The sequence below is a fragment of the Poecilia reticulata genome, chromosome 2 (assembly GCF_904066995.2).
Source record: "Poecilia reticulata chromosome 2, P_reticulata-male-v2, whole genome shotgun sequence".
Taxonomy (NCBI): domain Eukaryota; kingdom Metazoa; phylum Chordata; class Actinopteri; order Cyprinodontiformes; family Poeciliidae; genus Poecilia; species Poecilia reticulata.
In genome coordinates, this window is record NC_088831.1 from 20,650,457 (window position 1) to 20,671,377 (window position 20,921).

Below are 20,921 nucleotides of genomic sequence, written 5' to 3' on the forward strand. Positions count from 1 at the left end.
GATTGTACAATCATCACACGCTCTGTAATCTTGTTAAAAAAGAAAACATATGCACAGAAGACATTTGGAAAACATTCACTGCACACACATACGTCAGCTTTATGGAGAAATGTTGGCCCCCATGATTGTTTTATTCTTTTCTTTTGTTATGAATAACAGAAACGGCTCAATTTATCGTTTTAATCTGCATACGACATAGCAAAACTGGACATGTGAGCTACAGGCATGACTTGAGTCATCTGGGAACAAAGGAGAAGAAGGACATCTGCTGGAGAAATTCACCATCAGAACCACACGCTTTCACGCGTTCATGAAGTTACAGCAATTCAGATCGAAGAAAAACTAAACCGTTAACTTCGACAAAATACGAGGGGACAAAAAAATAATAATTCGTCGAAAGCGTACTCCATCTAACAGGAGGATCAGGATTCAAAGAAATGGAAAGAAATACATTTCCTCATTACAGAAACGAGGAGGAACATGTAACTCTCATGAAACGTTTCCCTCACATGTTCTTCCAAGTCCCAGTTGATGCTGGGAATGTTTTCCCATCCAGTTCCAGTGAATCACATCCAGAGGATCCGTGCGAGACTCATTAGGATAAACAGTTTCTATTTGTGAGACAAAACTGTATCAGTGATTAAGTAGAGTCGAAGTGAATCTTAAATCGATACGTTAAAACATTAATGTTTTGAAAATGGAAAGCATGATAAATGCCTCCACAAAGGTCTTAACTAATTGAGTTTATTGCCATTAGTGGGATGCATTATCGTCAAAATGAAGAAATTTATCATCGTCAGTAGAAGAGCTTGTGACGGTAATTTGGATGTTTTGTTTTGCTTATCTTTTGATTCACAGAGTCCCTTAAAAACCAAGAAAAAAATCTGTTAACGGTGAGCAGCTTCTGGCAAAAACGTCTATCGATGTCAAAAGTTGGATTCAAAATAGAGAGAAATGCTGTTTTCTACTGGATTTTTACACATAATCTAACAACATTTTCCCCTAAATGTTGAAGATCAGTCAGGATCACGTGAAATATTTCTGTTTGCTAAATGCAAGAATGAGATAATTCCTTTGTATTTTCTTCAATTTCAAAGATTCATGTAGATCTGCTTAACGTATGACCTTTAACCTATACAGCTTGGGTCAGAGGTTTCGGGTTTTACTTCCAACAATAGTTAGCTAGAAATTAGCATTAGCATTCCTCTTGACAAAACGGGTTTTGCTACGTTTATATATGACCTCTTTTTGATCATTGTTTACGTTTTGGTGATGGTCACTTAAAAGAAATCGACATTGTTTTCCTCAAGCCCCTTCTCAACTTAAATTTGGTGATATTTTGGTCGTCCAATCAGGAGATCCGTTTGTGACCAAGCTTTCCTCAGCATGATGCTGCCAACCCTGTAAGTTATTGCTGGCGTGTTGCTCTCATGCTAGCTCTGTTCCTTGTATTTTTCACTAAATCTAATTGCCATTATTGCAGCCAAAACTCTTAATTTTAATGGAGATGCACCGATCAAATATTAATATCGGTATCGATCCCGATAATTTTAAAAGAATTCTAGATCGGGTATCTGTGACAATGTGCCCAATCCATTAGGGTTGATCTATTAAATCTAGTTCTATGGTTTGTACTCTGATCGACATCATGTCGTTGCACCTTCTTTATTATTTACATGTTTGACCAAGGTAGTTAGCCTGTTGTTATGGTCATTTTCAGTTTATTATTTATTTCACATCGGCTCTTATACTGAACAAATTAAAGTTGTGTTGTTTTTACATGTTAGCTTGGGAAGCTACTGGTGTATTTAAGTGTGCAGAATTATCAAAGAAATTTGTAATTCAGTGCTTTTATGTCTGTGTTTTAAAAAAAGAAACATTTCAAGTCAGTTCAGCACTGTTTCTCTGCATCGGCTGATTCTAAACCTCAAATATCGGAAGCGGTATCGGAAGTGAAAATAGTGGATCGGTGCATCCTTAAGTTTCTGCTTCATCAAACCACAGAACCTGTCTCCATGAATTCAGGTTTTTATCTGCTTTTGAACACTGTTGTACGTTCTTACGGTTAATAGCTTGTTCCTCTGAATGTCCTTTCATCTCTACTGGGTATTTTATTCATGTTCTGGGTTTCATTTGCACATTTAACACCAAAACCTGTTCTCGGCTGGCACAGAAAACCGGTCTCTTTCATAAACCGTATGATATCTGGACATTTCTACAGCGTTTGAACAGAGAAGTGTGGCAGAAAAAGATTAGTCCAACTCATTCAGTGAGGAAACAATTGTTTATGCAGTGTGTGTAAATATATGGTTTTCACTGAACCCACATCCACTTAAAAATTCTTGTATACCAATAAAGAAATAGTTCGCTAGCATAATTTGAAAATAAAATTATCTAAGTAGTGCATCAATTAGTTAAACTTTTCTTTAAAATGTGACACGAGAAACAGATGTGGCGTGGTTAGGGTGACGGGAACGTGTGTTATCAGTACTGGCAGCATCATTCAGCGAAACGATGCAGGAAAAAATAAAAAAAGACTAAATGTTCCACATGTTTGGAGCTGAAGACGGTGCGAGCAAGAGTCTGCTTCGGTCTGCTGCACTGAAGACAGCAGAAGAAGAAGAAGAAGAAGAAGCTGGCTTCACAGCTTCGGCGTATCGGTGGGAGCCAGCGGAGCTCTGCGTCTCTGGAACCGAGGAGGTAAATTCCCGTCACTGTCACCTCCTGCAACGGCGAATACAAGAGGGCTATTTTAGATTCAGATCTTGTTGAAAAATGTCATTAATTCACTCAAGTTTCCTATGAAATAAACGATTAAATTCAAAGATCTGTTTTTGGCCTCAGCCCAGTTACATAAAATGAGTTGAGTCAAAATTTTTTTTTTTTAATAAATATAACAGGAAGTCTGCCATAATTTTTAAAGAACACCCATTCTGTTACTATTTTTTATTTTTTTCCCCCTACATTTTCTTATATGGTATGTTGATATTTGCACATCATTTCCACCTAATAAGAAAAAAAATCTAAATAAAGATTATTGGTACTTTTAGAGTCATTATATTTGGAAATTAAATATAAGTGTTTCACAAAAAAAAGAAAATAAAAATAAAATATGCAGTCAGTGAAAAAAAGACAGTGGGGCTCCAACTTTTAAGAAAAGTAGTTAATTTGTTAGATGTAACAACAACAATGTAGCACAAGCAATTTTCTGGCATCAACCACAAACTTGGCAACAAAAGCAGCAAATAAAATAAGCATGGTAGTGAAATTACTCACATCCGCTCAAATTTCACATTTTGTCATGCAACAGCCAATAAGTTTTCTATGGATTTTATTTGACCAAAATAAGTAACACTTCTCAGATTACGTATAAACCATGCATCATTTGCTTTTATCTCACAATTATCCAATACTTTGCCTTGAATTTGTTTTATGCTATTGTAATGTGACAAAAAATGAAAATAGGAAATTTTGCTGGACGATAAATTGTCTCAAGTTATTGCGAATAATGATAAAATCGTTGTTTTGACACCATTTTAAAGTAATATAATGGTGACTGCATAATAATAATAATGCAATGGCACATTATTAAAGATCAATAAACTTTAAATTCTAATAAACATTTAACACTGGAACTGGTGAAAAATAAATAAAAAAGTCCAAAAAGGGCCCAGTTGAGACCAAAACACCAGATTGAAGACTTTTGTCATCCAGTTTTTGGTAGAAAGAGAAAAACGATAAATCGTGAAAGTGGGAATTATTGAGCTCATGTTAATTTATCATGCGATTAATTGATTGGTTGTTTATTGGGACAGGGCTAGGAATTAATACTTTTGTAACTCTGTGTTTCTGAGATGTTTCTAAGAATGAACTGCGTTCTCGTAAAAAAAAAAAATTATCTAAACCTAAACTAACCCAGAGGTGCAACACGACTGCTGTCCGTATTGAGAACAGGAATGTTATAGTTTGGTTTGATGGACCAAAATGCTTTTTAGCTGCTTCACAGCTGTCCTGCAACCCAAGCCGAACTATGACCTCCTCCACCCCTTCGTGAAATGTGATCCTCCACCTGTGATTGGATTGGACCAGTGCTGCCACGGCGACGGGAGGGGCGGCATGCCAGGGCTGAAGAGGGCAGATAAGCAGGCTGAAAGCTGAACGGTGGGTACACCGGATTAATAGCATGGCACTGGATTTTTTCTTTTTACATCCCCTGAATTTACAAGCTGTAATCCCTAAAAAGAACACAGCTGCTTTGAGCCGGACGTCACAGCCGCTCTGCAGACCCACAGATCATCTAGCAGAACGGTTAGCACTGACAGCACGATGTGTTCATAACTGTAAAAACTGTTTTCACTAACAAGTCTGAACCAGTTTCACTCTGTTATTTCTCCAAAACATGACTGTGCTCTTTATTTATGGCAGTTAAAACAAACCGACTGACATGGAGGAGAGTTTAGTCTTAAATTTTGATTTGAAAACAGGAAAATAATCCAGACGGCCCCACAGCAGGGAAGGCAAGCAGCATTTTTATTATGTATCTCTAAGTTGCTCATTTCAGAAATCAGTGCCAACTACAGCTGGAGTTACACTGACTGAGTAAAAAAATAAGAACAACACAGCAATATGCCTTATTTATGTTGCGTAAGTTTGCATTATGTACGTTTTTTGGGGTAAAAAAGACCCATTTGAGACATTGCATACATCATCCTGGATGTTTTTTTACAACTATCTCCTTCTTTGTAATTGTAACTATATCTGTATTCCACTCAACATAGATTTGCAGGATCTTTTATTTTTTGCAAAGCTCATTCTGTTTGGTGCATTGAACTTATTGGAAAAACAGGAACAAATAAGTCATATTTGTGTTTGTTTGTTTTTTAAACTGCATGTAAGGTAATTTTTTTAATTAAATATAACAAAAAGGTTGTTGCTACAACAATCATCAATGCTGTGATTGTTCTTGTTTCCTATTTTTATGTTTTTATTAACTCTTGTATTTTTTATTTTTTTGTTTGCATTTGACACAATGGTTTCAAACACAAGTTTTATTGTTAGGATCTTATGTAACAGACCAACACAAAACAGCTAAATGTGATTTTCAGTACCATGTGTTTGTTTAGTCCCTTTTACTCCGATACCTCAAAATAAAACCAATCAGAAAAAAGTTCTGCTATGTGTAATTTAATATCAATATAAACAAATCTAGATTTTAGTGACAAAAATAAATTTACTGTTGAGAGAAGAAAGAATCTCCTGCAAGCTGTCAGAGATGGTAAGCATGGGAAGAAAAAAAAAGTGTTTGAGATAAAAGTACATGCTAAATGCTAAAAACACCAATAATAGAAGGAACTATGTTGGAGCTGCGAACGACTTCAGATGGAAGGGAAGCCAGAGGACAACAACCCTAAGGAGACTTGAAAGCTCATGTTCACACAAATTATTTGTGCTATTTAGCAAAGAAGAATGGCCAAAAACATTGAGTTCATGTCTCTGAGAAATTTTCCAGAGCATCCGCGGCTGATATAGCGGTGAAGGTTACAAGGCGTCTCAGTGGGCTGAACGCTTCTGTGTCTACCATTTCCACCCCCTTTCATAAATGCTTGCTGTTGGTCTTTCACAAGAAAATCCCAATACGGTACATTGAAGTTTGTCTCTACAACTGGACAAAAGGCTTTTAAAAATGCATATCTTATTTAAGAGTCTATCTACATGTATTGACAAGGTTTTTTCCTAAACATTAGACGTGTTTGTGACTGATTGCTGATATTAATTCAACCATATTAAGCCTTAAATTGTTAATTAAGGCCAGATGAATAAGAATCATTATGAGTTATCATATGAGGCTGTGATTTTCTGTCCCTTTTATCACTATTATGTCATGTTAGTAAGAACTGTGCACTGCAAGTCATCCCTGCACACGAGGCCCCCATGCGCCCCAATCCAGCCAAGTGAGGTACTTACATGTAGCTTAAGTGGTGACCCAGTGTGTTAGCTCCAGCACCCTGCCTCTCTACCTTAAATAATCTTTCTCACTGCCATAGTCCATTAAGGAGCCCGCCACATCAGCAAAGTCCTCCAGGACCAGGCTAGTGGAATCCTCACCAGATGGCATCTCCGGGTCTGTGGCCCAGGGGCGGTGATAGGGACTGTCCTCAGTGGACACATTGCTTGTCCTTGGTCCCTGTTGGTCAGCTTTGAGGGCCTGAGACGGTCCGGGGTGAGACGACTGGTAGGCTGGATCTAGGTCTTGGCTGTGTTGCTCTTTGCCGTCGCTGCCGCCGTCGCTGCCCTGCGAGGAGGGCGCCAGGACGTGGTAGAGGCTCGGCAGGCGGATGTCCAGTAGCACGCCGCTCTTTATGTAGAGCTTGTTGTTGAGGTTGTAGAGCTTTTCGGAAATGTCGTAGCCGAGCATGACGGAGAAGAGGTTGGCAATGTAGCGGTCCTTCGATATCAGCATGTAGAGGCGGCGGCGACTCCACGAGATGTAGCGGGAGTCTTCTTCTGCCGTCAGCGTCACCTACGGAGAAGTCAAAGAACAACCAGGTTTGGGAGACAATATTACCTTGTTGGTAATATTGTCTCCCTGAAATGAGCAATAGTGTAAATATGAAGTGATCTGTGTGTTAGATCTCATACCTGGAACTTTCCTTCTTCGTTTGGTCTGAGAGACTCCCACTCAGGGGAGTCAAGGAACTGGTGCGGGTGAATGTAATGCAGGAACTGACCCTCCAAAGACACATTGATCCTGTAAGTGAGAATAAGATACATAAAAATGGTAAATGGACTGTAGTTGTATAGTGCTTTATCAATCCAGAGGACCTCCAAAGCACTTTACAGTACATTCAGTCACCCATTCACACACTGGTGGTGGTAAGCTACTTGATGGTAGCAAGGCAGCCAGACAGAAGGCTGCCATGCACCGTCACTACTGGGTCCTCTGACCACCACCAGCGGGCAAGGCAGACAAAACATCTTGCCCAAGGACACAGCAACCGAGGCAGACGGAGTGGCAAACGAACTGACAACAAAGAATCGAATGCAGGACAAACTACCACCACCACTGCCAAAATCATCAGGGGAAAAACAGGGCAGAGGATAAATATGATACTGAAAACAGAGGGAGGTGGAGGTCTCTCCAGACCCACTGGGGCCTGCGATAATAAATGTTACAATAGCCCTCCGACGGTCTATTAATTGTGTTTCCCCTCGCCGAGGTCTGGTCCTGGAGGTCGCTGGTTCAGAAAGAAGATACAGTAGACCTATTTGCAGATTTCTCTGTTGAGAGCTACTCTGAACCATTTGCAGAAAATCTGTCTATTCACTAATTTCTTTACACCACATATTCTATTGGAAGCTGGAATACATAGGAGCAATGCTATGTGGCATACTTTGACTGGCATTTGCAAAGCAACCAAGACAGGGGCACCACATGTTCATTGCCAATGACTGGCTGTATCCTCAAGAGCGGAGATAAGGAAGACGGTGGTGGTTACTTACTGCAATAGTGCCAAGATGGTTTCCACTGTACGTATTAATGCATTGAACTCTTTAAATAAGCTGCTGCAAGGGTTTTTAGAGGAAGCCTCAAGTCTTCACAGATTTAAACTATTTGCAGCCAGTTGTGGTACATAATCCCTGTGAATACCAGTGGTCCACTACAAACATCCCTCTGCATTTAGACACTTGGGGAGACCAAGACATTTCCTAGCAGGAAGGGTTGCCAATTTAGCCACTCCTGGTTCTTCTTTGGGATGTCCAAGAACCTCCAATTTTCGGTCTTTATAGGCACCTTTATCAGATCACCTTCTTCTGATGTGAAGGAGCAGAGTGTCTTCTCTAAGTGGGCCAAATGTATTACCAACAAACAAATAGTTTGTTATTTAAGGTTATTTCATATGTTTTCCATTTTACAGCCACAGAACTGCAAGAAACCCACACCCAACCCATGTTGGAGGGAATATTCCACCATTTCCTGCTTGACTCTTCTCCTGGGGCCTTCACACTCAGCTTCAACTGGCTCCAGTGAATGCTAAAGGTCATAGGTTGAACATACCAGTAGAACCACACCACTTGCCAAAAGTGTAGAAGGGACTCTGAGGTTCCCAAAAAAGGACACTTGCCTCAACACAACTAACAACCACAACAAACAGAATCATGAATGAAGATTGAAATGTGTGAGATGATCCAGTTTAATTAACTGAGTATGATCAAGAGAAGATATGTGGGTTGTGTTTGACCTCTGCGCCACCACAGCACACCCGGAACATGTTCCTTTGCATGATCCAAGAAATATGCTGTATAATGTTGAGGATAATGTATAATGAGTGGAGTGGCACAGTCAGATGAGATTCAGTTTAAACTTTTAGCAAATTACGAAAACGGCAACATCTGGCACAAACAATCACCTCTCTTTCCTCTAAGTACTTTCCTGTGGGACGTAAAGAGGAGGCGCCAAGATGCTTTAATAAGGGATGAGTAAAAAGAACAGATTGGCAAATCTGAGAGAGACTTGCTTCGTTCATCATATTACACGATAGTTCAAACGTTTTAAGGAGAAGTATTTTACTCTTTTAGTGTGGTCCAATAAATGCAGACCACAACCAGGTTGATGCTAATATGGGAATTGTAGGTTGTTCAAAGAATGAGGAGCAAAGTATTTATGGCAAATGACAAATATTCCAACTTCTAGATCTAGCACTTTTGATATATATCATAGATATTAGCCTCACTGACTTTGTATGTATGTACTTTGATGAAATTATGCTAATCACTAAACATGTTCTTTAACTCCAGGTTAAAACTACAAAAGAGATTTATTTCAAATAATGTAAGACGTTGTTCCCCTTGGACTGCACTTGGTGTATTGTGGGCAAATTTGTTTTTCTCGAAGAGACGCAATCTGCAGATGATGCCTTCATTGACATGTTTTAGCTTATTTGATATTGCAGTTAAATCAACTATGAGACTGATGCTTAATAAAGAATACCAAAGCAACACAAAACAACTGCCAGCAGTAATACTGTCACATTGAAAAGCAACTTGTGTAACATTTCAGCACTTCCGTGAAAGGAACTCTTCAGATATTTGTTTGTTGTTCCAAAGTTGTCTCAGACTCTCGGCGCTCTCAGTTTCATGGCCAAGATTTAATTCAACGTAAGGAGAGCTGTCTGCCTCCGCTCTCCTGTTGCACATAGAAAAGATATCACTGAAACACTGTCAGATTGCACTGGGACCTGCACTGATGAGTCACGGACAGAAATAATCTGTTTACAACTTTTTTCTTCTGTAGCTTCCACAGATCCAACGCAGCTCTGCTTTGAGGATGTTTGGATGAAGAGAACACATTTCCTGTGAGGGTCAAAAGCTGCCAAGAGTCTGCAAGAGTCAGAACTTTGACGTCTAATTTTAGCAAAGCTGCTGATAGTAGCCTAATATTAGACTTTGTTGTTTAAACATGTAGGGGGAAAAAAACAGAGAACCCTCTCTGGCAACTTGACTTCACGGAGAAAAAGATTATCTTAAAAAAAGGGATAAACTAAAAAAAAATGTTTATTTAAAATGTTCAATAAATACAAAATCATAATTTTGAAACCTGAGGAGGGCTTTCAGCAGAAAGGAATAAAGAACACAATCTTAAAGAACACAATCAGTTTCAAAACCAATTCTTTATGACTAAGAAAGTTGTCAATATGGACCAAATAGAAAAACACAAGTTGTGGTTTTCATAGCCAGAAATAGCTCAAAGCCAATAAAGTCAATTTATCAAAGTGACTTTAAATCAGTAAATTGTGAACTTTTTCTCAAAAGTGTCAGTACACCACATGAGTCTAAAACAAATACAGCACTTTTGAAAGGGACACTATGAAATAAATACATGGAAATAGTAGTAGCCCCTCCCGAACCGCCATTTTATATTTATGTCCAAGCTCATTTTCTTTTGATAAACTACGATATTTACACGTGTAATATGAGTTTTGCCAGCAGAGGGCGCTCGGCGTCCTATGCACCAGTTGCTTAAGCTCTGGCCGCCAGAAGAAGTTCGCCAGCGCTTGACGTGGAAGTGTAGAGAGGATGCAACTAGTAGCTCCTACAACCTGCTGTTTTGTAGGTAAGCTGGGCGGTAAATTATATATAGATGACAGTTAATAGTAGTGATGTCTCATAAGTACTTTGCCACAGAACAGAGGTAAAGCTACCGACTGAAATCACACGTTTCAGCATTTGTGAACGTGCAGTGTGGTGAAAATGGCGGACTCGTGGTCCGCGGCGGTGGCAGAGCCTTTACAAGTTTTTGTGAGCTAAAATATATGACTATGACCTAGCTTAGTCGGAGCAAATGTCATGTCCTGAGGTGTTTGTGTAAAACCGAACTGCTGAGCTAAATGAAAAACCAAACTGAGCATCAGGCTAGGAAGGATATAGAGCTTGGTCGTGTACCTGTGCTAGTTCAATTATCCGGCTGCGATTAAAGCCTGTATTCTCCATACAGATATTTTGGTTTAGGGCTGCACTATATATTTACTATTTATTTTTCTGGTTATCGGAACAAGTATAAAATACTTTGTGTTCATTTAATTAAGATGGAATATAACCAGAAAATGTTAGACATTTATTTAAAATCGATATAATTTAAAATACAATTCATAAAATGATTGTTTTGTTATACAATAAGAACAGTTGGTCAAATCTCTATAAAACGAATCAGAATTCATTATATTTGTTCATGCAGTAAAATGCATTTTGGTGATTTAGTCGGTTAATGAAAGTGATGTATGTGGAAATTGTAGAAACATAGATGGAGACAGTAATGCATTTGGTTATAAGAAGAGTTGTTTACTACTGTTTGATAATTGGGATTTACAGCACAAATGTATTGTGTTACTGTTATTGTAAAGCAATGCTTGATGGAGCAACCTGCTGGTTTCTCTGGTGCTGCACCAGAAGTAAGTTGGCCCATCATTTTCAGCAGTGTCACTGTAACACGAACTGTGATTCCATTTACCGTAATAATTACACAATTTGACATTTTGAAAATAAATTTGCTTAATGGAAACATGGCAAATTTGAAAATACTTTTGTTTTATTGTTAGGATTAGTTTTTATGTTGTTGCTTTTGGCCGTATCGAATTTGGTTTATTTCGCAAAAATCAACGGAAATCTTTTTTTTTTGCATCACATGATCACCAACTAGGGCAACATCCGCTGGTGTTGCTGCTGTGGATGTTGACTACAGGAAGCAGCTGGAGGATGATGGTGTGGCATGTTTTTTAACGGTGAGAAAAAAAGCTTATACACGTATGGATTTTAACGCCGCGACTGCGAAATTGTGCTTTATTTCCGACATTAGCTGAATATCAACAAAGTCTTGCGCGCATTTGTAATGGAAACGCAGCTACGCTAGCTGTGTCGTTTGGAACACCACTCTAGATGAATTTGGTGTCGCTTGCCACCTCAAAACGCACTGCCCACCTCCCAGACAGCAGAAAGGAGAGCTGGTCGATGTACGTCTTGCCCTCCAGGGCGTACGTCTCCCCGGCCTTCAGCTCCACCGCCTTGTTTTCGAATGCCTTGGCAACGTCGTTGAACGCCTGGACGGGCACGCCCAATGGTAGGTAGACGGCCTGGTAGAGGGAGGTCAGCTCCTCGCCGCGGAGGCCTTCCTGCTGGAGCCGGTAGAGGAGGTGGCAGATCTGCAGCAGGGCAGCCGCCAGGAGCAGCAGGTTCCAGGAGAAGACGTCCGGGCCGCACATGGTCAGCCAGCCCCACAGGGCGAGGAACAGGAAGGCCGGCGACAGGAAGCCAAAGATGAAGAGGGCGCCGAAGGCCCCGCTGCCTCCCATGTAGCCCAGGAACAGGATGGTGTTGCCCAGGTGGTAGATGGCTCCCTCGGTGGTGTTGCTCCAGCCGCCGCACACCGGCGGAGAAAACAAGGCGTCCCACGGGGTCGAGTTGTCCGCGCTCATGTCTGCAGTTTTGTTTGGACGCTCAAAACAAATAACGGAACAGTGACTGAAACAACTTCCTCGACGCTCAGAGTCTGGAGAGCTACAAGCTGCAGCGTTTGGGTACAAATAAACAGCTGATTCTGAGTATAAATATATATATATATATATAAAAAAAAGTTTGTTCCCGTGCCGTGCAGTGGAAAAATCCTTCAATGTGAAGAAGTTCTCACGGCTCCGTTTGCTCCAGAAACACAGCTGGAATGGGTCTGTCCTTCTCCTCCTCCTCCTCTCATCGCGAGTCCCCTTCCTCTGTCCTCTGCCCTCGTCTTCGCTTCCCCGCCTGTTGCTCAGTGCCACCGGCCCACACTGAGGAACCAACAGATGGAGAAGAAGGGATAAGGGAGGGGACGCCGATAGGGCCCTAAAAGGATAACCATGTTTGGAATTGAAACCCAAGGAGGAGAGTGAAGAGACAGAAAGCAGGCCCGCTACTTAACATAACAGAGAGACAAAAGAGAGAGAGAGACAGGAAGCACGGGGTGAGAGATGGCCTACATGACAAGAAACAGGCAGGACGAAACAAAATGTCACACACCTAAAGTTCAGAGTTTTCTCCAAACTCAGTGAGTCCAGTCCACCCCCAGGTCCGTGTCTTCCTGGGGGGAGCAATGAGTATTTAGAGGCACAGAAATAAACGGAACCGCAGGGGAGGTCAGGTTTCAGGTGTAAACAGCCGCTAACTCCACCGCCGCTCCGACTGGGGAAGTCTCCGCTCACAACTCCGTCACGATGTCTCAGCTACGACGGCGCATTGGAGAGAATTTCTGCCAAGAAACTCTGAAATTTTCTAGAAAAACTAGGACATTTCTGAGCTGCAAGTCAAAAATTTGCAAGAAAAATACTCAGAAATTTTCTAGAAAAAACTTGGAAATTTTAGAGTTTAAAAGTTGAAATGTTTTACTTTTATAACAGAAAATTTTCATAAGTCAAAAATGTTATTTCGAGAAAATTTCTCGGATTATATTTTTCTTGCAACTTTTGGAGCTCAGAAATTTCCCAGCTTTTTCTAGAAAATTTCTGCACTTAATCTAAAAATGTTTGAGTTTTTTTATTACCTCATCTATGTCAATATTTCCTGATAAGCCTCCCGATAATGTAATCGATGAGTTGATGTCTTTCGACCCAACAAGACGCAAAGCGATCACTTCCTGGATAAAACTGATCTCTCATTTTGATTCCCGATCCTTTGCCATAATTAAACAGTCCTGGGAGCAGGATCTTCAAATTACAATTAGTGAGGCAGTTTGGGCTGATATTTTGGGGAAAATCCACTCATCATCAATTTGCGCGAGACACTCTCTTATCCAATTTAAACTAGTATATCGGGCATACCTCCATAAATCTAAATTGGCCAAAATTTACCCCCAAATCGACCCTATATGTGACAGATGCAAATTAGAGGAAGCTACACTATTACACATGTTTTGGAACTGCCCAAGGATACAGATATACTGGGCTGGTATTTGTGAAGCACTGTCAGCTGTTTTGGGGGTTAAAATTACTCCAAACCCACTTATGCTGCTCTTTGGGGTTACTCCTAAGGGTCAAGGTTTACCTACAGGAGGCAGGAAGGCAATTGCTTTCTCACCTTTGCTAGCACGCCGCCTAATTTTTCTTAGATGGAAGGATGCTGCTCCACCCACAGTGTCAAACTGGATAAAAGACGTTCTACTTAACCTGAAACTAGAGAAAATCAAATATGTGATGAGAGGCTTTGAGAATAAATTTCATAAAACTTGGAAATCGTTTATGACTTTTTTCAATAAACCTTCAACAGAGGTTCTGGAATAACAGACCCTGGGAATTTTGGCTGAGCAGTGCATCAATAAATCTTGACATGGATTTTTGTATAATCTTAACTTTTTAGTTTTTCTTTTTGCTACACACTTGGTAGGTGACAGTATTTCGGGGAATGTTTATTGGGTGGGATGTGTTTGTGGTTTTTTATTATTGTTTGTGGTTTTGTATATTTTGTCTTTCCTATTGCTTGGAAGAACTTTGTAAATTGAAGTGAAAATGCTAATAAATATATGTTTGAGTTTTTTTGGCAGAAATGTATTTTTTTAAATCTACAACTCATCAATACACCATCGAACTAAGATAATATTAAATCATGCTGTGTCATAACGTATAATTTTATTCAGAATAAATATGTGAATCAAACTCACGTAAAATGAAAACAGACTGTAACCCAAGAATACTTTGAGGTGGTTTTACAACGACCAGTTCATGCTCTTAGTTGGGTGCTGGATGAGTAACTGAGTCGCTAAAAGGTCAATTTTACATATTTTTTAATAGTACAGTTTTTTTTATGATTATTAATCGTCTGAGTTATTGTAATGTGAGATGTCTTGGAAATAAACAGTTTATCTGCTTATTCTGAAAAGAGCAACAAACAGAAAACAACCACATTACTGAAATAATTTTTTAAATACCAATAATTAGCTCATCCTTACTCAGACCAAACTTGAGGGAGAAAAATGCCTTAATCTCTGCGTTACATTTAGAGATGCAACCAGTTTTCACTGACAAATCTCAAAATCTCTCCTGTTTTACTACACACCAGAGTGTATTTTCAGTTGTCACATTGAACTTTTCAAATCACAAGTTTCCTCAAACTTAACAGAAGCCAGGCGTGACGAAATATGAACTGTCCCTTTAAGAATGTGGGGCTGCAGACGGAGCTGTTGGGTTACGACTGAGTCGTCGTCCCCAGAAGAGCTAAATAACAGAGGAGCTCCCAGTGGAAAACATCCAATTCTGTTCTGTTCTCAGCTTCAGTTTTGCATAAAATTACATCAGCAGATTAAGCTCAAAATTTGAGTTTTTGTCAATTTAATAGCTGCTTTAAGCAAGTTTTAAACTGCCTTATATGAAACAATAGCTCTGATCAATTCCAATATTTTGTTAATGAAGTGAATTCTTTAAAAATGAAAGGTTAACTAGCGTGTAAAAGACAAACCTGTGTATCGCTAGTAGCAGTTTTCTAGCAGCGTGAGGATGCATGTCCACAATCAGACACACTTCAGTGACACGCTGTAAAGAATGCAGATATGCCAAGTATTGACTTTGCAGGGTCAAGAGTTATTTTTAAGCATAAGTGCATACCAGGGGCAGCAACTGTGGGCCTGCCACCCTTTTCAACAGGCATGAGAGGGACACCTATTTAGATAAATATATGACTGATAAAAGAGACTAAAGGGAATCTTGTTGCATAGGGCTTTTATTCATAATCACACAGCCTTTAAGATATTCACACAGCAGATTTTACAGAGTTAAAAAAAATACTCCACTCATAAATCCATCAGTTCAAGTGCTTCTGTATCACATTTCCCTTCCAGAGGAGGTATAAATAAGAGGGTGAAAAAAAAAGAAATGAATATCCAGGGTCGTCTTCCACTCACGCCATCACACTGCAGGAGAGAAAAGACAAAAACATTCAGCTTTTGAATTTATATCAGTTCATTAGTATGAACTGATTTGACAAAGTGCAAATTAACTTTGAGAATAAAGTGAACTGGGGCTGCAACTAATGATTATTCTGACGATTAATCGGATAAACGACACGTTTCACATGTTTCTAATTTAACCGCTTGAGCCTTTTTTACACTATATTAGAAATGCATTAAAATATGAAAATAATTCAAACTCTTATAAGTAGTAAAATAACCAATCCTTCAGTAAATCTAAACTGGGTGAAGCAAAAACTAAGCAACTTGAATTTTCATAGACAAACGTGTTTACCTTAAAAGCAAAATGTGTATATTTTTTTAACAGTTGTGACTTAATTACTGCTTTGCATAAAATGTTTTGCACCAAATGACCTATTTTTCTCCAGTTAACCAACTACTAAATCATTTGATTATTTCAATAATTGATCATGATTAATTGTTTCAGCTCTAAAGTAAAACGTAAGGTTCAGATTTTCCTACATATTTAGGCAGACGTTCAGCAAACCCCAGGATGAAATGTAAGAGCCAATAGTGTTGCAGAATGAAGAAAAGTTTTGTTTCGACGACGCCAACCGCACAACTAAAACTGGTTCAGGCTCGTTTCTGTAAGAACGAGCAGGATCCCTCCTCAGGCTGCATTTCATCTGCTCTTGCACACTTTGTTTAAACTGATTCTGCCGTTTGTGCATAAAATCTGTGACGACTAACACAACCCAAAGTGACCGCATCTGAACCAGGTCAAAGATGGGCATTTTCACGGTTCACAGAAAGGGCAGGTGGAAATTTACACACCACAGTGGCTCAGCTCAGCTGGGACTTAGTCTGTCAGAACGCATCTGACAGCAGCAAGATACAACAGGCAAGTGAAGCTCGTAAAAAAATAATAATGTCAACAAGGGAGGTGTGGGGGGTGAAGATGTGTTCCTTTATTTGTAGAAGAAAGTTGTCATGTCATTGTTGGTCTGCAGAAAAGTGAGATCAGCTGACGGAGAGCCAGACGCATCCTGTTTTACCAGCTTTTAGCTGTTTGCAACAACTCAAACTGAAAATGCTCTCAGGATATTAATCGTCAAATCTCTCAAAATAAGTTTCTGCTATTTTCTCAGCAGAAAAACTTATGTTGCTAAGCTAATTTAGCTAAAGCTGAGACATGCCAGTCCTCTTTAAATCCACAGAGTGGAGGAATAAAAAGATTGTATTTTGTCCCATTTTCAGGGTTTTGTGACGGTATAGTTAGTATCCCAGCATAGAGACAAATGGCAACAAACCGTCCACAACGAGTTATAGCTGTTTAGGCCGTGCATCCACACGGATCCGGAGTGTTGGGAGACCTTTGTGTTTGATTTTCTGCTTTCAGGCCCTTTCTCCAAAATTAAACTTAAAAGTTTTATTTTCAGCATGAAAAATATCAGAATTATATTAAACTAAAAACAAGTGATGTATGAAAGTGTGTGACCACATGAAGGGACCACAGAACCAGAAGTTAGAAATGCTGTTACAGGAACTAAATACTTACCACACACACAAGCACAAAATGGAGTTAGACCTTGAATCCAAGCGACCTCATGCAATCTTTATGCGCCTCGATCAGGTCTCTGCAGTTCTCCTCTCCCTTCTCGATGATGCTAGCAGAGACAAACACAACATACAGGTTTTCCCACAAACAGAAAGGGGAAACATTTCAGTATTTCTGGCCTGGTGCTTACCAAGCATCTCTGACTTTTTTGGTCTCTGGGCAAGCACAGCATGGCTTCAGAGGCTTCTTCTCCATGCCATCAGTCACAGCAGGCGTCTCCACGCTGGCAGCCAAAAGGGACGACATTTTGGAGCTAAAATACAGAGATGAGGACACGGGGTTCCTTAGCCAGGGTTCCAACCATTTCAAAAGCATATCCAGACCCAGTTCTCTACATTTTTTACACGTTAAATGTGCCACATTGCAGGCATTTGAGGACCAAACATCTACCTAGATAGGGTTTATAACGTCTATAATTCATGAAACAAAAGTAAGCAACCATAAAAATAAAATAAAAAATCTCAATAAAGCAAAATTTTTAAAAAGTCTGAATTTTAAAATGGGATTATAATTTGACATTCACACCACACAAGATTATAGATTAGTGTACAAACTCTGACTTAACAGGGTCTAAGATGGTAAAATGGTTCATTTAGATTTTTGAATGACAACGTAAAAACCTGATATTTTTCTCAGTCAGATTTATCTACATATCCATCAATACAGTTTATTTGTATGGCACATTATTTGTATGGTACATTGTAAGGCAGTTTAACAAAGTGTTTCACATTTAAAAAAATAAGGCAAAGTCATTAAAAATAGTCAACAATCGAGAAAACCCACATTTGTGTTAAATTAAATGCTGTAAATCCTCTCCTTGTAGTTATTCAAAAACGCAGGCACAGTTTCCAACATCTTTTAGTAAAGAGAAAGACGAGAAGAAAGTGGGATTAACTAAAATAATATGGCCGCTTTACAATCACTTCCTGTCTACATTAGCCAGTTATATGGACACTGTTACATTTGTTTAGCAAACTAGTCCCTGTAAGGTCTGAATATTAATTATTTTATCATTTTTTCAGAAAAAATAAATATTAACTTCAATGAAAATATAGTGTGTGTGTATAAATATATATATATTTAAGAAATGTTCTTTTTTTATAATTGACTTATCTCTACATGTAGAAAAATTAAGGAAGCAGAAAACATTCTTAAGGCAGAATGCTTCCTGCTAATGGCTCGAATGTATTTTACAGCAATATCAGGAACCTTTGGCTGAATAAAACTACTACACGTCAATTAACTGATAAACACAGCCATCAAATTTACATTAAAAAACTTTAACAACAAGCCGTTTTTGTGATCAAAATGATCAAAAGCTGAACCTAAAATCTAAGGGCATAAATAAACCCAGAAACGCAGCTTCCGGAACCTGTCCGAGTTTATATAATTTGAGGGTTCTTTCAGCAATTTTCTGCTAGCATGCCTACTAAAATGAAAATGGAAAACACAGAACTATCCAAATTACCAATCATTTCATTTCAAACACAATGTAAGAATATTTTAAACGCCGTTGCTTTCTTGTGTTTTCCTCACAGTTAAGAATGTGCTGATGAAATCGAGAAAGCTGAAAAAGAGCCAAAAAGCAACATATACACTTAAGAAGTTTAACAAACAACGCAAAAAAAGGCAGAATTAAAATAGTTATTTGTCACGTTTGATTAAATTGTTAGCCGTTCTCTGCTTCCATGTGTTGCGATTTACCGCCGTTTGGTAACTTTCAGCTGCGTTACAAAACGATTACATAAAGTTAGCTAACATTAGCTAACATACAACGCTGATAAACATTAGCCGTGGTGCGCGCCGTGCCGCGCAAACGCCACAGTTTAATGAAAACCACTTGAACTACGATATCTAAAACGACCGCTGATTACAAACAAGACTAAACCGTATTAAGTAACGCAAACTTACTTGTAACAGAGCCCAGCACTCACACTAGCGAACACTTCACCTTCAAACAGCAACTACCATGCGGGGAGAAAGGTCACGTGATTAACTTTGCTTACTCACGTGACTTCAAGCGTCAACTGGGGGTTCTGGGAAATGTAGTTAGTTCAAACGGCGTTAAAGCCTACACAAAAATCTAATATTTCATATAAGCATGACAGGCTAACTTATTTAGAATCCCTACAGATAAAATTAAGCCACTCACCAAAACCAAAATTCATTCCTGCATTACTTTTATTACTTATAAGCGACGTTGGTTTTGGTGGAAATGGATGCGCACCATTGCTCACCCGGTGAAGCAGCAGGCGCCCCGGGTAGCTGTAGGCGTGCCCTGTCAGACTGTGCTCCACTGGACACAAATACAGAGTAAAAGTATAGGTTATACTTTTACTCTGTCATTGGTAATGATGTAGTTATTTCAAATCGCTCAGAGAGATCACCTGTTTCCTCCCACACTTTCATCACATTCACCCAATTCAAGCGCCGGCTGACTGCAAAGGAGTGCGTCCTGTATCTCCTTTTCCTACCGTACGGCACACAACGGCACGAGAAAGGTTTTGGTCATCTTGCTGCACGCACGAGATAAATATGATACAGCTTAAAAAAAACACACTTTCACTAATAAATCCAATATTTTAATACTTTATCGTGCTGGATTTAATATTATCTTCTATAAACTGTCGATACTTCTCTTATAATTTGCCGAGTCATCCTGTTTTGTTAATGTTCTGGATACTTCTACCACCTTTATTATGTAAATTATGTGGGGGGGGGGGGGATTTATATAGTTAGATGAGCCTTCTGTTCATGCTATATTGTGATTATTATTACACCATTATGGTTATAATTGTTTTATTACCAATGTTGTGGCTGTGGAATAAATCAATCAAGTGTAGAAATGTGAGGTAAATGAGCACAAGAATAGATATTATTTTTAATTTATTAAAACTAGGTCAGTATGTAAAAAGACAAAAATAAATAAATGACATACTGACTAAGGTTGAAATTTAAATTCAACGTCTTCATATTATTTCCATTACTCTATACGCACGGAGATTAGAAGATGATATACAAACACTGAAAATATTTCCTTAACCCAGCTGTGTCCCCTCTGGACACTGTCTTCTAATTAGATGTAGCTGTTAACATTCGAATATGATGCAAAATGTACATTTACTGACTCACTGCAGTGGTGAACTACAATTGACACAATCCCTCTTGACTGTAAATCATTTTCTTGTTTTACATTTTATTATCTTTGTACTTTTAATAAAATAAAATCCTTACTTTTGTGCCACTCTAGGTGAAACGTCTCATGCAACTTGATTTTCTTGCCCACAGAAATGCCCTTTTGTAGACGGTTTCATTGCTTCTCGGCTGTTATGTAAGACATATATTGCTGCTGCTGAGGTGCAAGGTAGAGTATTACAACGGTGTTTTGGGACTTCTGAGAAATGAAACTATGTTCTGTCCTACAGTTGTGTTTTTGTGAGTTCTTTCACAGCTCTGCCCTGCGTACGGTGCATCAGCAAAGCAGTGCGTAAGCAGAAGAACCGAGTCACTTACTCCACTTTGAGGGGCCAGCTGTGTGCTAGATAAACCGGCAAGTAAGCATTTTGTTCATTTGCTCGTTTCCGTGTGATAGATATGCACCTTTTGTTAAAACATGCCCCTCTGCACACTCTGCTCTTTTGAAAATCGATGTAAATCTGACAGCGTGTTAAGTACCCCTGGATTCTTGCTCAGTTTTATTTAACATGTTTTTTGTGTGTGTGTTTTTTGTCTTCTTAACAGAACTCTGCCTTGAGGAAGGAGCAAGGGTTCAAAGCCACATTGCAAGTCCTGACCATCTGCCACCTTCTCTTACCATCTGCAGGAAGCTTCCAGCGTCTTCTGGAAAGACAGAAGCGTAAGCACTTTTTTGTCTGAGGTCACTGT

At 39.2% G+C, this 20,921-nt stretch overlaps 2 protein-coding genes across 3 annotated transcripts; both read right to left on the bottom strand.

Moving 5' to 3' along the window:
* Positions 1 to 93: 93 nt before the first annotated feature.
* Positions 94 to 12,776, bottom strand: popdc2 (popeye domain cAMP effector 2). Of its 2 annotated transcripts, XM_008431454.3 has the most exons (5): positions 12,544 to 12,776; positions 11,473 to 12,436; positions 6,640 to 6,748; positions 5,965 to 6,520; positions 94 to 2,724 (listed from the first exon to the last, which is right to left on the bottom strand). In XM_008431454.3, exons 2-4 carry the CDS (start codon positions 11,964 to 11,966, stop codon positions 6,014 to 6,016), a joined length of 1,110 nt encoding a protein of 369 aa, XP_008429676.1. In that variant the 5' UTR covers positions 11,967 to 12,436; positions 12,544 to 12,776; the 3' UTR covers positions 94 to 2,724; positions 5,965 to 6,013. The 2 variants fall into 2 exon arrangements, with proteins under 2 accessions (XP_008429676.1, XP_008429702.1); XM_008431480.2 differs by lacking the exon at positions 12,544 to 12,776 and having other exon boundaries at positions 6,106 to 6,520; positions 11,473 to 12,531.
* A 2,437-nt stretch (positions 12,777 to 15,213) lies between these two features.
* On the bottom strand, positions 15,214 to 19,075 carry cox17 (cytochrome c oxidase copper chaperone COX17). The gene is made up of 4 exons (XM_008431492.3): positions 18,948 to 19,075; positions 17,167 to 17,289; positions 16,977 to 17,085; positions 15,214 to 15,421 (listed from the first exon to the last, which is right to left on the bottom strand). Exons 2-3 carry the CDS (start codon positions 17,280 to 17,282, stop codon positions 17,001 to 17,003), a joined length of 201 nt encoding a protein of 66 aa, XP_008429714.1. The 5' UTR covers positions 17,283 to 17,289; positions 18,948 to 19,075; the 3' UTR covers positions 15,214 to 15,421; positions 16,977 to 17,000.
* Positions 19,076 to 20,921: the final 1,846 nt, after the last annotated feature.

Coding starts and splice junctions, on each gene's coding strand:
- popdc2 (XM_008431454.3), bottom strand. CDS start 11,966: ATGAGCGCGGACAACTCGACCCCGTGGGACGCCTTGTTTTCTCCGCCG. Junction 6,749..11,472: donor TCCTTTCTGCTGTCTGGGAG/GTGGGCAGTGCG, acceptor TCTCACTTACAG/GATCAATGTGTCTTTGGAGG. Junction 6,521..6,639: donor ACGAAGAAGGAAAGTTCCAG/GTATGAGATCTA, acceptor ACTTCTCCGTAG/GTGACGCTGACGGCAGAAGA.
- cox17 (XM_008431492.3), bottom strand. CDS start 17,282: ATGTCGTCCCTTTTGGCTGCCAGCGTGGAGACGCCTGCTGTGACTGAT. Junction 17,086..17,166: donor AAAAAAGTCAGAGATGCTTG/GTAAGCACCAGG, acceptor TGTCTCTGCTAG/CATCATCGAGAAGGGAGAGG.